This window comes from Pleurodeles waltl, chromosome 9, assembly GCF_031143425.1.
Source record: "Pleurodeles waltl isolate 20211129_DDA chromosome 9, aPleWal1.hap1.20221129, whole genome shotgun sequence".
In the NCBI taxonomy this organism is placed as follows: Eukaryota; Metazoa; Chordata; class Amphibia; order Caudata; family Salamandridae; genus Pleurodeles; species Pleurodeles waltl.
In genome coordinates this window covers 461,523,601-461,536,785 of record NC_090448.1, presented here as the reverse complement: position 1 = coordinate 461,536,785, position 13,185 = coordinate 461,523,601, and the positions used below count along the sequence as shown (strand labels likewise).

The window sequence follows — 13,185 nt, the reverse complement described above, 5'->3', positions numbered from 1 at the left end:
AGATACTATGTGAATTTCTCCAGGATCTAGATTGTTTCAGAAATTTGTTTTGAACAGACTGTTTTCGAACTCCCATGGTCATATGAATTTTGATTCTAAGATAACCCACTATTGTTATCCCTCTTCCTCCTCAAACTTTTTTCCTACTGTAATAAACAAGCAAGAGGCAGCTACCGTTTTCAGCACTCTAAACTTTTCATCTTGGTTTCTGAAAAAGTGGATTTTCTACGTCTGCACCAGCCATAGTCCGTTTGACTTCCCAGAGGCTAAGCCCAACTTCAGCTAATGTCAATGTATTGTGCTATTAGATGTTTGGTCATTCAAGCAGACCATCTTTATTGCTCTCCTAGTATCAGTACAACATGTCTTTTACATGGTATTATGTACAGTTTGTAGTTGGAAACAACCATTAGGAACAAACTAGGCAGTAATACAATAGCTTCAATTTATCTGCCTGTTTCTTGAAATGTACTTTTATTGAATTGCAGGTATGCAACCTCCAAATATATTATTCCACTATTTGTGCTCTTTCTTTGTGTTGAAATGACGCTATTGGATTGTTGAGCATTTGTGTATTGTTCCTTTGTGGCCCTTATTTCTGCCCTCTTGGCTGCCAAACCGTATGTTTTTGTAGTAGCAATTTGGAGCTTTCTATTATACATGGATTACCCTAACATATGCTCATGACCTACATGTATAAATTAGAGGCATGGTGTGACCTCGTTCAAGGTGGTTAGTATCTTGCACGCACCCAGTTCAGGTGGTTGTATATGCTTTGTTCAGTGCCTTTATGGAAATTAGTCAATTCTGAACAGAAAATAAGCCTATGTTTGACAGTAAATTGGGACAAATTGTCCAAATGTGTTGAGCAACTATTTTTTCTCCTGAACAAAATTCTAGTTCGATTTAGGTAGAGAGAGCATATGTTGACAGTTTCTGAGATTTTCCATCCTTCTTTTGGGTGAATACGAATGTGTGAATGTAGATGGCTAAAATGGCTTAGAGGAAACATTTCTTTTAAAACATGCTTGACTAGAAAAATATTGAATTTACTCTTTCAAGAGACTTGAGTCAGCTATCTACAGTTCCCATTGAGGTACGGATGTGTGATATGATTGGCAGTCAAGTGATCGTTGGTGATTTCAACAAATGCTGCAGGTCACAGTTAAAATTGGCAGAGCATTTAGAAACAGATTGGAGGAGAAACTTGCTCCTAATATTGAGCATTGAAATCTTGTGCTGCTGAAGACAATAGAAATTACTTGATTTGTCCCAATCTCACAAATGAATATTTGTAATGTACGTAACCTCTGATTTTATTGAAACAAAGTGTTTTGAGTCACCCGTGCCGGTCTGAATTAACTGCATGGTCTGAGAAAGAGTTTTGTGCTCTCTGCTATGGGATGATGATATGGAGAAGCAACAAAACAAGGAGAAATTGCTTAGGGTATCAAACATCTGCTAGATTGAGAACACTAGTTGGAAAAAACAAATAGAACACCTTCACTAAAGCAATTTGTTTCCCTTTGCAGTCCTTTACTTGAGTGATTTGTGGAAAGCCCTTAGCTTAGTTGAGTTCTGAGTATCCGTATTAGATTATTCTTTCTGATCTTTAATTGTAATCTTTTGATTTTTCCATTTAACTTTGTTCTCATAAGTGTGTGAAACAGGTGTGTTTCATAATTTTTATTTTATTTTTTGCTTAATTTCTTCTAGAAACATGTCATTCAGGTTAATCAAAAGGTAGGATTGAAGTTGCTTTATGCAATTACCATTAAACATTCTTGGCTTTCTCGAACCTTTTTTTCTTTAAATTTCCTACTTGTGTGTTTTGGAGATGAAAAATAACTGCTAAAGGAACATGGCATCCTTAAAACGCTGCTAAGCATGCCTTGTGCACTCTGCTTTTTTAAAGCAGTGATTGAGATTTGCTAAACTTGTTCTTACTTTATACTAATACACGTAAGCATGCTAATGTGTGAACAGTGTGCTTGTGGTAACCGATTTTAAAATGTTTGTTTTTGTTGTGAAAGGTAAGTGCTATACCTTATGTTGAAAAAAAATATTCGATTACCTTGACATAATCAAAGTATTGCTTCTGTATTCATCATTTGCCTTACTGAAAATGTTTCTTTCTTCATAAAATAGTTGCATTGTCATTTTCAGAAACTAGAGCACAACAAACAGCACAAATGAATGATGGTATTAATAATACCAGAAACACTGTTGGAGAGGACTCCCGTTTGGACGTCTTTTGCTTATGACTTTTTGCTTACCCAGGGATAAGACTTGTTGGAGGACTGGGGCCTGAAGCAGAAGTTGGGTCCACGGCTTGAAGCCTTTCGCTTCTTGTGTTCAGTGACATACAAGCTTTGTTACACGCTCTGATGGCCTCAGGTGCATCAGGTAGCATTTGTCGCAGAACGTCGAGTCATGCATGCATCCTAGACACCATATGCAAAAATCATGAGAATCTGTAACCAACATCGGTTTCCTGCAGTTGTGGCATGCTGTCAAACCAGTGGCATTCTGACTAGACATTGCACTTTCATACTGTTTAAAAAAAAAACATTTTAAATAAGTTAGAACATTTTCAAAACGTTAGGGGAGCTCCTGATCCACACTGAATACTGCAAAAAGAAAGTCAGTGTGCAGAACTAGCAGCTGTATACGGCCTCATGCTGTCAGTTCCAGCGGCAATACGAAACAGTCATGGAATCTAATGACCCCATAGGTCTGTGGGAGTCCTACAACAGACTTTCACTGCCAGAGCCTGCCCCAGCACCAACTGACTCTATTGACCCCAGCCAGTGCCAGCCCATACCACCACACCTGTGCTGATGACCATGTCTGTTCTGACTAGAGACATCAGCATTTGCACCGGAGGTACTTGCTCTAGTGGCACCAGCTCCAGACCCAACCACTTACTGGAGCTGTTTTCAGCATATGCTCAGCCAGTGTTTGGTTATGAAATAAGTAAGGTGCAGCCTGTGGTCTAGGAGGACTCTCAAGGAGTCCCACTACCTTGAAGCCAATACTACCAGAGTCTTGATACTTGATTTGTATCTCATTGAGAGGTAGTCCAGGGCCTTCAGAGTCCCCCATGACGATGAGGAGGTGAAACCTCCTCTTATTACCTCATTTGCAGTAGTGGTCCGCAGAGCTACTGAAGTGTTGGACCTTCATTTACCTATGATGGAAAGTAAGTCAGATGTGCTGAGCTCTTGCAGCCTAGGCATGCAACTTCAGTGCACTTGCAGCCCTTTAATGAGACTCTACCAGAAACTTTGACTCCTGCCTGGTCTTAGCTCTGCTTAGTTCTTTACTGTGAAATGGCCCACACCAGTGGGTCCCTGGCTTTCTGACCCAGCGCCCAACTTCTTAGAGCTTAGTGGTTCAGGCTTTCACCAGCAAGGTCAACCCTGAAATCCTCCCGACTGCCTCACCAGCCAGAAAACCAAAGTGCATTGATGCCTTTTAAATAAAAACAGACTTTCTCGTCTGTCAGTTTGACATTACAGCTTCCTGAATGTTCTCTTCTTTTACTAGGGCTCGATACACACTCTCTCTCTGGGTGGCCAGTGAGATTTTACACACCTTTACCAAGAAAGTAAGAAACGTGTTCTCACAAACTATTTGTGATGAACAGGACACAGCCAGGTTCTTAATGAGCTGGTCTGGACACATCCGTTTGAGCGGGTCATTCCATTGGCACCAGTATTGTGTGACCACAGGATTTTCTGGGAAAGTTTAGGGATCCCTTTATAAATAAGCCACTTGACAATATGAAGAAAAGGCTAAATCTAGCTGTAGACTTCTAGCTATAGATTCTTTACCTTAGAATTGCCTGGCGTCAGCTTGGAATCCAGATTTTTTTTGCTGAGCAGTATCCTTGGCAAGTCGTCAGGTGGCGTCGTTCAGATCCATGTGGCGGTGTCGTTGGAGTCATCGGTGAAGGCATCACCCCGGCACGTGTATGTCCGTTCTTTTCCTTCCACGCCGGTTAAGCGCGGACCTGGATTCGAGCTACCCTCTGCTTTTTTTGGCAGGCCTTTTATGACATTTTTGTCGAATCTTTTTGAAGTCTGTGCGAGGATGACATCGAGGAAACTGGGTTCAAGCCGTGTGGTGCATGTCAGTGACAGATCCCCCCTCATCAGGAATGTCTCTGGTGCTGCGACAGAAATAAAGACTCTAAGTTGAGTTCTGACTGCTGGGCCATGGCCCCGAAAGCTTTGAGAGAGTGGTCTCTAAAGCTCATGGCGGCCCAGCAGTCGACTTTGGTTGGCGTGACTCTTAGGAGGTCACAGTCCCGATCGAGGAGGGGTCATGAGACCGCTCCAGGAGCCCTAAGTCCTCTGCTTCGCACTGGAGCACCTCTGGGCACTCTGGGGAAGAGGCACAAAAAGAAGTCCAAGCGGACTTTGACTTCGCCACGCCCATCCGCCGAAGAGGCATCTCGGGAATGTTGATGTTCCAGGCACAGTTCCACGCAACCAATGCTGGGGTGCCTACTTCGAGCCTCCTCCCCTTTCTGGGAACCGAAGCGATCCCTACTCAGCTCCGAGTTTTACGGCGTCATGCGCCTCATATTTAAGCGGAATGCCCCCGCTGGCACACCTTCGGGCCCCGCGGGGTAAGCATGGGCCCTATTCGATTCCATGCTGGTGGCTTTGGCACTGTTGGGGACTCCTGGATCCGATACCGGATCCAGAACGGCGCTGAGTCCACACAGTCTGCCTCCTCTGATGTCGTTCCAGACGTCGACGCTCCCCCGGCACACACTGGTGATGCGAGCCCCATCCTCATTCCAGATGAGCTGGAATGTCTTACAGCGCCAGTTCCAACGGTGCCAACAGAGGCCAGATCAGTGCCTGAGACTTATTATGATCAGCCAGGTAGAGGTGAGGAATGGGAGGGGTCCTCACGACCTTTTAGAATATGGTTTGGAGCATATGGACTGGTATGAGGAACTATGGGAGGCCAGTGGACTGGATACTTCTCCAGATACTGGCATACTCTCACCTCATTCTGTGGCTACGGAGGAGGGAGCTTCATATGCTATGGTGGTACGTAGGGCAGCTGAGGTCTTAGACCTAGATTTGCCTACAGTTCCAGTCAGGACTAACCTCCTGACTGAGGTGCTTCAGCTGGGGGTTTCCACATCGGAACCAATGTTACCCTTTAACAAAGCCCATGCTCGCCAGCAGTTTGCCTTTTGCGGCTTCGGAAGGAGTGTGGTACCACGCCACCCACAAATCAGCCATCGTCCTCCATCAACTCAACATCCAGTGCAAGGACAAGGTTGTTGTACCTTCAGACCCAGAGTGTCTAGCCAGAGGTCGGCCACTACCCAGCCCCCTTCCTCCACAGTGCCAAGTCCTCCTAGTATGATTCTGCAAGACCATTTGCGTCCAGTTTGCGGGAGGATTCAATTTAATCTCCCTCACTGGTGGTCCATAGCATCGGACAAATGGGTCTTGCAGATCATACAGAAGGGCTATTCCATCCCCTTACAGTTTTTCCATTAAAAGAATGGCTGATGGAGGATCATTTAGTCTAGCTTGTGAGGACATTACTGCTCTCTTGGCCAAGGCAGCCATAGAAAGGGTCCCAATGTCAGAATTAGGCAGTAGTTGTTATTTCTGCTACTTTCTGATTCCCAAAAAGAACAAGGGTTTTCGCCCCATTCTGAATTTGCAAGACGTCAATCTCTTCCTCAAAAAAGAGAAATTCAAGATGCTCTCTCTTGCTCAGGTCTTGTCTGCCCTAGACCACGGGGACTGGATGGTAGCGTTGGACTTGCAGGATGCCTATCTTCACATCCCCATCCTGCCTGCCCACAGGTGTTACTTGCAGCTCAAGGTGGGCCACGAGCACTTTCAGTTTACTGTTCTTCCCTTCAGTCTCACCAGTGCCCCTTGGGTGTTCACAAAAGTGATGGAGGTGGTAGCAGCTCATCTGCTCAGGTTAGGGATTTCAGTCTTCCCCTACCTCGACTGGCTGTTTGAAGGCTCCTATGCCCCAGTCTCTCATCTCCCACCTTCAGAATCTCGGCGACTGGCTATTCAGACTACAAAAAGCCTCCTGCATTTGCTGGGGTTCATTATAAACGTGCCAAAGTCACACCTGACGCCCTCTCAGAAGCTCCCTTTCATCAGGCCTGTTCTAGGTACAGTGCAGTTTCGGGCTTATCCTCCCAAACAGTGAGTCCAGGATATTCAGGTTATGATACCGATGTTTCGGCCTCTATTTTGGATTTCGGTGAGACCGACTCAGAGGCTGCTGGGCCTCATGGCCTCGTGCATCCTGTTAGTCAAACATGCCAGACGGCAAATGAGGGCTCTGCAGTGGGAACTGAAGTTACAGTGTCCACCGCATCAGATGAATCTCACCGACACGGTTCAGATCTTGAAGGGAAATGCAAAAGACATGCAGTGGTGGTTAGGGAACTGTGATTGGGTCAGAGGCAGACTCCTTCCTTCACCAGCCAGACCTCACAGTAGTTTCACTTGGGGCGGCAATCTGGGAGAGGTGGAGATCAGAGGGCTCTGGTCTCCAGTGAAATCTGGACTTCATATCAACTTCCTGGAGCTCTGGCCAATCCGAATGGCATTGAAATCATTTCTTAATGTTGTAAAAGGTAAGACGGTGCAGGTGTTCACGGACAACACTACCGCAGTGTGGTACTGTAACAAGCAGGGCGGTGTGGGGTCGTGGACCCTTTGTCAAGTGTCCCTGCGTCTCTGGACATGGCTGGAACAGCAGGGCATAACCCTGGTGGTTCAACACCTGGCAGGTTCTCTGAATATCAAGGTGGACAAACTCAGCTGGCGATGCCTAGCGGATCACAAATGGTGTCTCCAACCTGAGGTGGTGCAAGGACTCTTTCAGCAGTGGGGAGAGCCTTGGTTAGATCTGTTCACCTCCGCAGAGAACATTCAATGTCAGCAATATTGTGCGTTGGAGTTTCCAAGGTGGCAATCGCTTGGTGATGCTTTTTGTCGCGTGTGGAGTTCAGGCCTCCTGTTTGCCTTTCCACCCATACCACTTCTGCCCAGAGTTCTCAAGAAGAACAAGAACGACTGGGTCCAAGTAATCCTAGTGGCTCTGGATTGGGCACGGAGAGTTTGGTATTCTGAGCTTCTGAAAATGAGCATCGATCCTCCGATCAGGCTTACCCATCAGGAGTCTCTTCTGTCGCAGCGCAAGGGAAGGTTCTCCACCCGATCCTGTCAACTCTGTGCCTTAATGCGTGGAGATTGAGCAGCAGCAGTTGATGGATTTTGACCTTCCTTCTGAAGTCTGTAAAGTTATTTTGGCAGCCAGGCATCCTTCACTAAAATGGTATACGCCTGCAGTTGGAAACGTTGTATATTATTGTGCAGAAAGATCTATTAATTCTCTCTCTGCTTCTCTTTCTGATATCCTTCTCTTTATACTATTTCTTGCCCAGCAGGGTTCTGCCTTGGGTACTCTCAACGGCCATATTTTTACCTTATCTGCGTTCCTTAGGCTGCCTGATCAGCCTTCACTTTTCAAGTCTCCTATTGTACATAGATTTTTTTAAAGGACTTGTACATATGTTTCCCCCTATGCCCTTTGTTATGCCTCAGTGGGTCTTGTCCTCACATTTTTCATGTGTGCTCCCTTCGAGCCCTTACACAACTGTCCCCTCTGGCTGCTCACCATCAAGACAGCCTTCTTAGTGGCAATAACATCTGCCAGAAGGGTGAGTGAGGTGCAAGCTCGTTCATCTAAGCAACTGTATCTCACCATGTTCCCAGATAAGGTGGCTCTCAGAACACATGCCCCTTTCCTTCCCAAGGTGGTGACCCTATTTCATCTGGGTCAGAATATCACCCTGCCCACCTTCTTTGATCCACTGCGCCCCTCTAAGGAAGAGCGGCGTCTCCACCGACTGGACCCAAAAAGAGCGTTGTTCTACCTTGACTGACCATACTCTTTGTGGTGTATGTGGGAGCAAAGAAGGGTCAGGCAGTGCAGAAACAAACCATTTCGCGCTGGGTCATTCTCTTCAATAAAATCTGCTATGCACTGGCCAAGAAGCAGCCTCTTGAGGGCTCATTCCACCAGGGGCAAGGCTGCTACTACTGCACTAGCACAAGGTATTCCAGTCCTCTATCGGTCAGGCAGCAACGTGGGCATCTTTGCACACGTTTGCAAAACACTACTGCCTGGACAATCGGGTCCAGAGAGACTGTCACTTTGCCCTTTCGGTCCTACAGGACTTTCTAGTGTGAGAAGATTTATCCGCAGCCCACTGCCAGGAGGTTATGGCTTGGTTATCTATTCTAAGGTAAGGAATCTGCAGCTAGAAGTCTCTCAGATGAATAAGTTTCTTACCTTCGGTAATGCGTTATCTGGTAGTGACTTTATCTAGCTGTAGATTCCTTAACAGGCTTGGGGACAAGTTTTCCCTCTCTGGCCCTGTCTCCACTTCGTCTACAGGAACAAAAGGCATCCTGCTCAGGGGTGTTATCACTACTTCCCTTTCAAAGGCAGCTTCCCGTTTGAAGCTCTCTTTTGGACTAACAGCGAGTGGCCGTCCTGGGTGGGACGATAAAACCTCACTCTGCAGCAACTGCCTTTGTTCCCAAGCCTGGGATTCGTTCACATGTCTCCCCAGTGGGCGCAAAGCTGTCTTGTGTGCCAGGGTGTTTGTGAGGCCGCTGGACTAGCTGGAGTACAGAGTGGCAACTTCTCTAAAAGTTGCTGACCTTTAACAGTGACATTAAATTCGACATGGGTATCAGGTCACGTTTAATGCCATGATTAATCTGATACCCTACATGACCCAGTTCGGTAGTCCCATTCAGGAGTTAGGCAGGCTGGGGAGCCAACCAGTAACCCTCTGTTAGCCAATGGGGCTACTAACTTGTCCACAGTAAAACAGTTTGGAAGTGATGCTGTTGAGACATATGACAATTATATGTCCTACTTAATACATAGCTCTCTGCCGTAGGGCTCTATAGACCTTTCTTGGAAAGACTTGCATATATTGTCAAGGGAAAGGATGGCTTTGCCAATGGTTTGAATGTTGAAGTAGAGTTGGCAGTGTAAACACTGCCCTTCCAGACTGCAGTAGCAGGCTGGTAGTCATTTTGTGCTTTGTCACACACAGGATGACACAGTGCTGCAGCCCTGAGTGGATACTGCCTTTTGTGCCCTGGGTACCATATACTAGGGACTTATAAGAAAGTCAGTCCTTGCCAGTTTTGTATAGTTGATTCAACATTTAATTTGCATAAGGTTAGAACACTGGCTTTGAGGTCTGATTACCAGGCCTCTGTACTTTCAGAGCCAAAATAAACAGCAGCATCAGTCCAAAAATATGGAGGGGAACATACAAAAAGAGGCATTTCCTTACAAGGAAGAACTGGGCTCAGATCATTCCAGTGGCCCCAGATTGGGCCAGGGGAGAGTAGTACTCTGATTACATGGACATTTGTACCCCAGCCTCCTACCTTTTTGTGAGAATCTCCTAACTCCACAACAGGACCCTGAAGATTGAGCAGAACGAATTGAGGGTGGTTATTTGCCAGGTAAAGTGGTGGACTTTATCCCAGTGGCTTGGCACCTGTTTGCCAGGTCTGTTTATTCTTATTGTTGGGTGAGGTTTGTGTTCTGGTGGGAGGACCAGTCAGTCTTATCATTTTCAGGCCAAATTATCTTATTCTCTTTTCTTTGTTTCTCACTACCATGGCCCGTGAGTGCTCCTAAACCTTGTTGTTATATATATGTGTATATGTATATATAATGTATGTATATATATGTATATACATATATATATGTTTTATTTTATTTTTTTACATTTGAATGACCAACTAGTCAGCAATAGTTGTGCATTTTTTTTCAAATGTATCACATATCTTTTTCCTCCATCTCTTCATCGTGCCATAGTGGACCTTAATTTGACCCACAGGTTCTTTATGTGCACACAGTTTGAGCCTATGCACCACTGTTGCCTGAGGTTGCTGGTCATTAAATCCATTTTTCTCTTTCCACCAAGACAATGAAGTGAAGGCCTTGTCAGTATAGCCACAATAAACCCCCTTTTGCATGTCAAACTGATGCTTCAGCCCCTTACAGCTTTCCTACCGAAATCAGTATCTCCCTTCCACGCGGGACAGTCCACCACACAATTGTCCAGTGCTAAGAAAAGAGCGATGGTTCCGAAATGAGCCTTCTTCAGATCGATTGTCCTGTGCAGAAAAATTTGTTATTCCCTGGACATGGAAAAGGAGCCACCTGAGGTACTTTGGTCTCATTCCACCAGGCCACCGCTTTGACGTTGTTGGGAGGTGTTCCATGTGTGACATCTGCCAGGCTGCCCCATGATTGGCTGTCAAACTTCACCGGGCATTGCTCAAGTCCACCATGTGAATAGCTGTTTAGCCTGTGCTGTCCTGCAGGGCTTCTAGGTGTAAGTCCACTCCTCAGACACTCCTCCTTTTAGGACGTACTGCCTTGGTATCTATTTGAAAGTGATTAATCTACAGTAAAATTATCAGAAGTTAACAAGTTGTTTACCTTTTTGGTAATGCTCTTTCTGAAGTACATCTGTAACCATAGATTCCTCACATTAGAATATCTCCCTGGAATCAGACTCGAATTTTCCACGAGTGCTCCTCTCCTGCTACTGGTAGGTAGTGTCCTGCGGCTCTATGATAACTGCATACTGCCCCAGAGGCAACAAAAAAGCTGCATATGAGCCCAACCCCTGCATGATGACATCAGTTCCTTTATTTCTGCACCACCAGAGACAAATCCAGAGCTCTGCTCTGTCAGTCTTCTGATGACTTCAAACAATTCTTCGAAAGTGTCTAGGGAACAAACTTCTCCCCTTCAACACACCCACCTGCTCCTAATGCTCCCCCCCCCCCCCCCCCCTAAAAACTACATCAAGCTGTGCTATGGCTACAGGAAGCAGATGTCGGTCACAGACCTTATTGTACTTCCATCTGACTCTGGTGTGCCTTTGTGCCCCATGGAACTGTAGGGACCTCCAGTTGCCCTCCCTGGCAACAGCTGTCCCCATGAGACCCGTCTCCTGGTCTGTACCAACTCATCTACAGACTTCCAATCTGGCCTTGATAGCTACATCAAGCTCGATGTTGATGACTATTCAGTTCAATTCAGATGCTTTTATAATAGTGCATAGCTACCCGACTGGGCCTCCCAGCAGTGATAGCAACATCGCCATCTGGTACCTTCATGACCTATTGGTTAAAAGTAGGGCTTCAGAAGAGATGTGTTTGGAGCAGTTTCCTGAAGCAAACTTTCAACTGTTGAAATCTGAGGGCAGCGGAAAGAGTATTTTAGGAACAAGATAAGCAAAGGAACTGCTACTGCTTCTTCCTCTATTAATTTTAGGTACCTTCAGAAGCCCTTACTTACTGGACCGAAGAGGTCTACATAAAGCATAGGAAGTAAGTAACTTCTGGATGATGAGTGGTCCTTTCCCATTGATGGCCCGATGAGCAATGCAGAATGCCTTTAACTGAAATATTTGTTGAACCTGGAGCCAGTGCACGGCTGCTAAAGCTGATCTAGCTGATTGACGAATGGGTTTCGGGGTCGAAGGCTGCACTTAGGTCTAGCATTATCATAGGTGCTGAGCCACCTTGGTCCTAGGTTGAACGGAGTTAGTTGGTGACTCCAAGCAGTGTGGTCTTCGTGCTGCAGCCCGATCTAAAAAGGAGGGGTTTTCAGAAAACTGCAAAGGTTTTTATCATGTTTTTCCAGTAATTTACTTACTGCAGGAAGATGGATCTGTAGCTTTCTGGCAAAAGGGGGTTAGTCATTTTTTTTAAGCAACAGATTTGCTATGGAATGTTTATGTGCAGGGAGAATATTGGCACTTGCCAGGAAGTGGTTCAGAATATCCATAAAAATGGACAAAAGAACCTTGTCGCCCTTATCTAAAATATCAGGAGAGGCCGGGTCCAGTGGTGATCCTGATATATTTAAGAGTTGATACCATAGTTTCGAAGGCTTACTGCAGGAAACACCAACAAGGTGGGTCCTGGCCACTGTCTTACCAAAGAGGTATCATTAAATGTGAGGGATATAGGCAGGAGGTTCAACATTTTATTGACTTTATTAAGTAAAAATTTGGCAAACACACAGTAATGTTTTCTAAGGGTGGCGGACCTGTGGAATGGGAGTGTAAGTTCATGAGACTGTTAACTGCTTTAAACAGTTCCTTGAAGGAATTAGGGGCCTTCTCTATTTTTACCTCAAAATAGACTATTCTGGCCTGTCTTATCGCTGGTTTGCAGTTTTTTTTATGACTATTCTGTAGCTATTTTAATTGTTGTCATAAGATTTTCTCCATTCTCTTTCCCCTTTATTTGTTTCTCTTTTTAACAGGGCAAGCTCTGGGGTGTACCATGGGGCCCTCTCTTTTGTCTCATTAGATTTAGGGGGTTTGCCTTGGATAAGGGGCTCCAGTGTATTGTTTAGCCTTCTTTCAAATATATTTCATCTTTCCATTGTGTTCCTACTTAAGGTGGGAACTGATTCAGTGAATCCGTCCATTCCTTAACATTAAGACTGGACCATGATCGCCTGGGATTTTGGGAGGGGGGCTTCTTGACTGTTGTTTCAGTGACTTCAAGCCATAGGAGAAACTATGTGGTAGTCCGAGCATAGCGATTTATATAATCTGTCTCCAAATTAAGATTTGTAAAAATCAGGTCTAGAAGATAGCCTCAATTATGTGTTGGTGTCTTTACAATTTACCAAAATTGTAGTGCGTCTAAATCTTGGAATGGCAGGTTAGCGATTACACAATCATTTTGCTCAAAATGCATGTTAAGGTCCCCTAGTAAGGTGAAATTCCCTTTCTGAAGGCTGCATTCAGCAGTTAAATCAGGTAAAGCTGAAGGGAACTGGAAGGATGTCCCAAGTGGATGATACATTAGAATGCCAGAGGAGATAAAGATGGGGGCAAACTCCAGTGAAAATTGGTGACTTGCGTCCCAACATGTCAGTGGGTGTGAAGATGGCCACAAATTTCTCCTTCAAAGTTATGGCTACTCCACCTCCTCTCCTGCCCTCTCTGTTTAGGCTTGCTGTCGAGAAGCTAGGCAAAAGAGCCATAGCTATGTCTGGAGATGACTGCTGTTTAAGCCATGGTTCAGTTAGCGGCGTGGTGAG

The 13,185-nt window shown here is 45.4% G+C and overlaps 1 protein-coding gene across 3 annotated transcripts in view; it reads left to right on the top strand.

The window, feature by feature from the left end:
- The window catches only part of MARK3 (microtubule affinity regulating kinase 3), a 383,109-nt gene that overhangs the window by 337,648 nt on the left and 32,276 nt on the right, over positions 1-13,185 (top strand). For 2 of the 3 annotated variants that reach the window (XM_069207285.1, XM_069207287.1), the window contains one exon: positions 1,717-1,743. The exons of the other annotated variant lie outside the window; for it this stretch is intronic. In XM_069207285.1, coding sequence (XP_069063386.1) covers positions 1,717-1,743 — 27 coding nt within the window. The remainder of the gene's footprint in view (positions 1-1,716; positions 1,744-13,185) is intronic. 3 annotated transcript variants of the gene reach the window in all.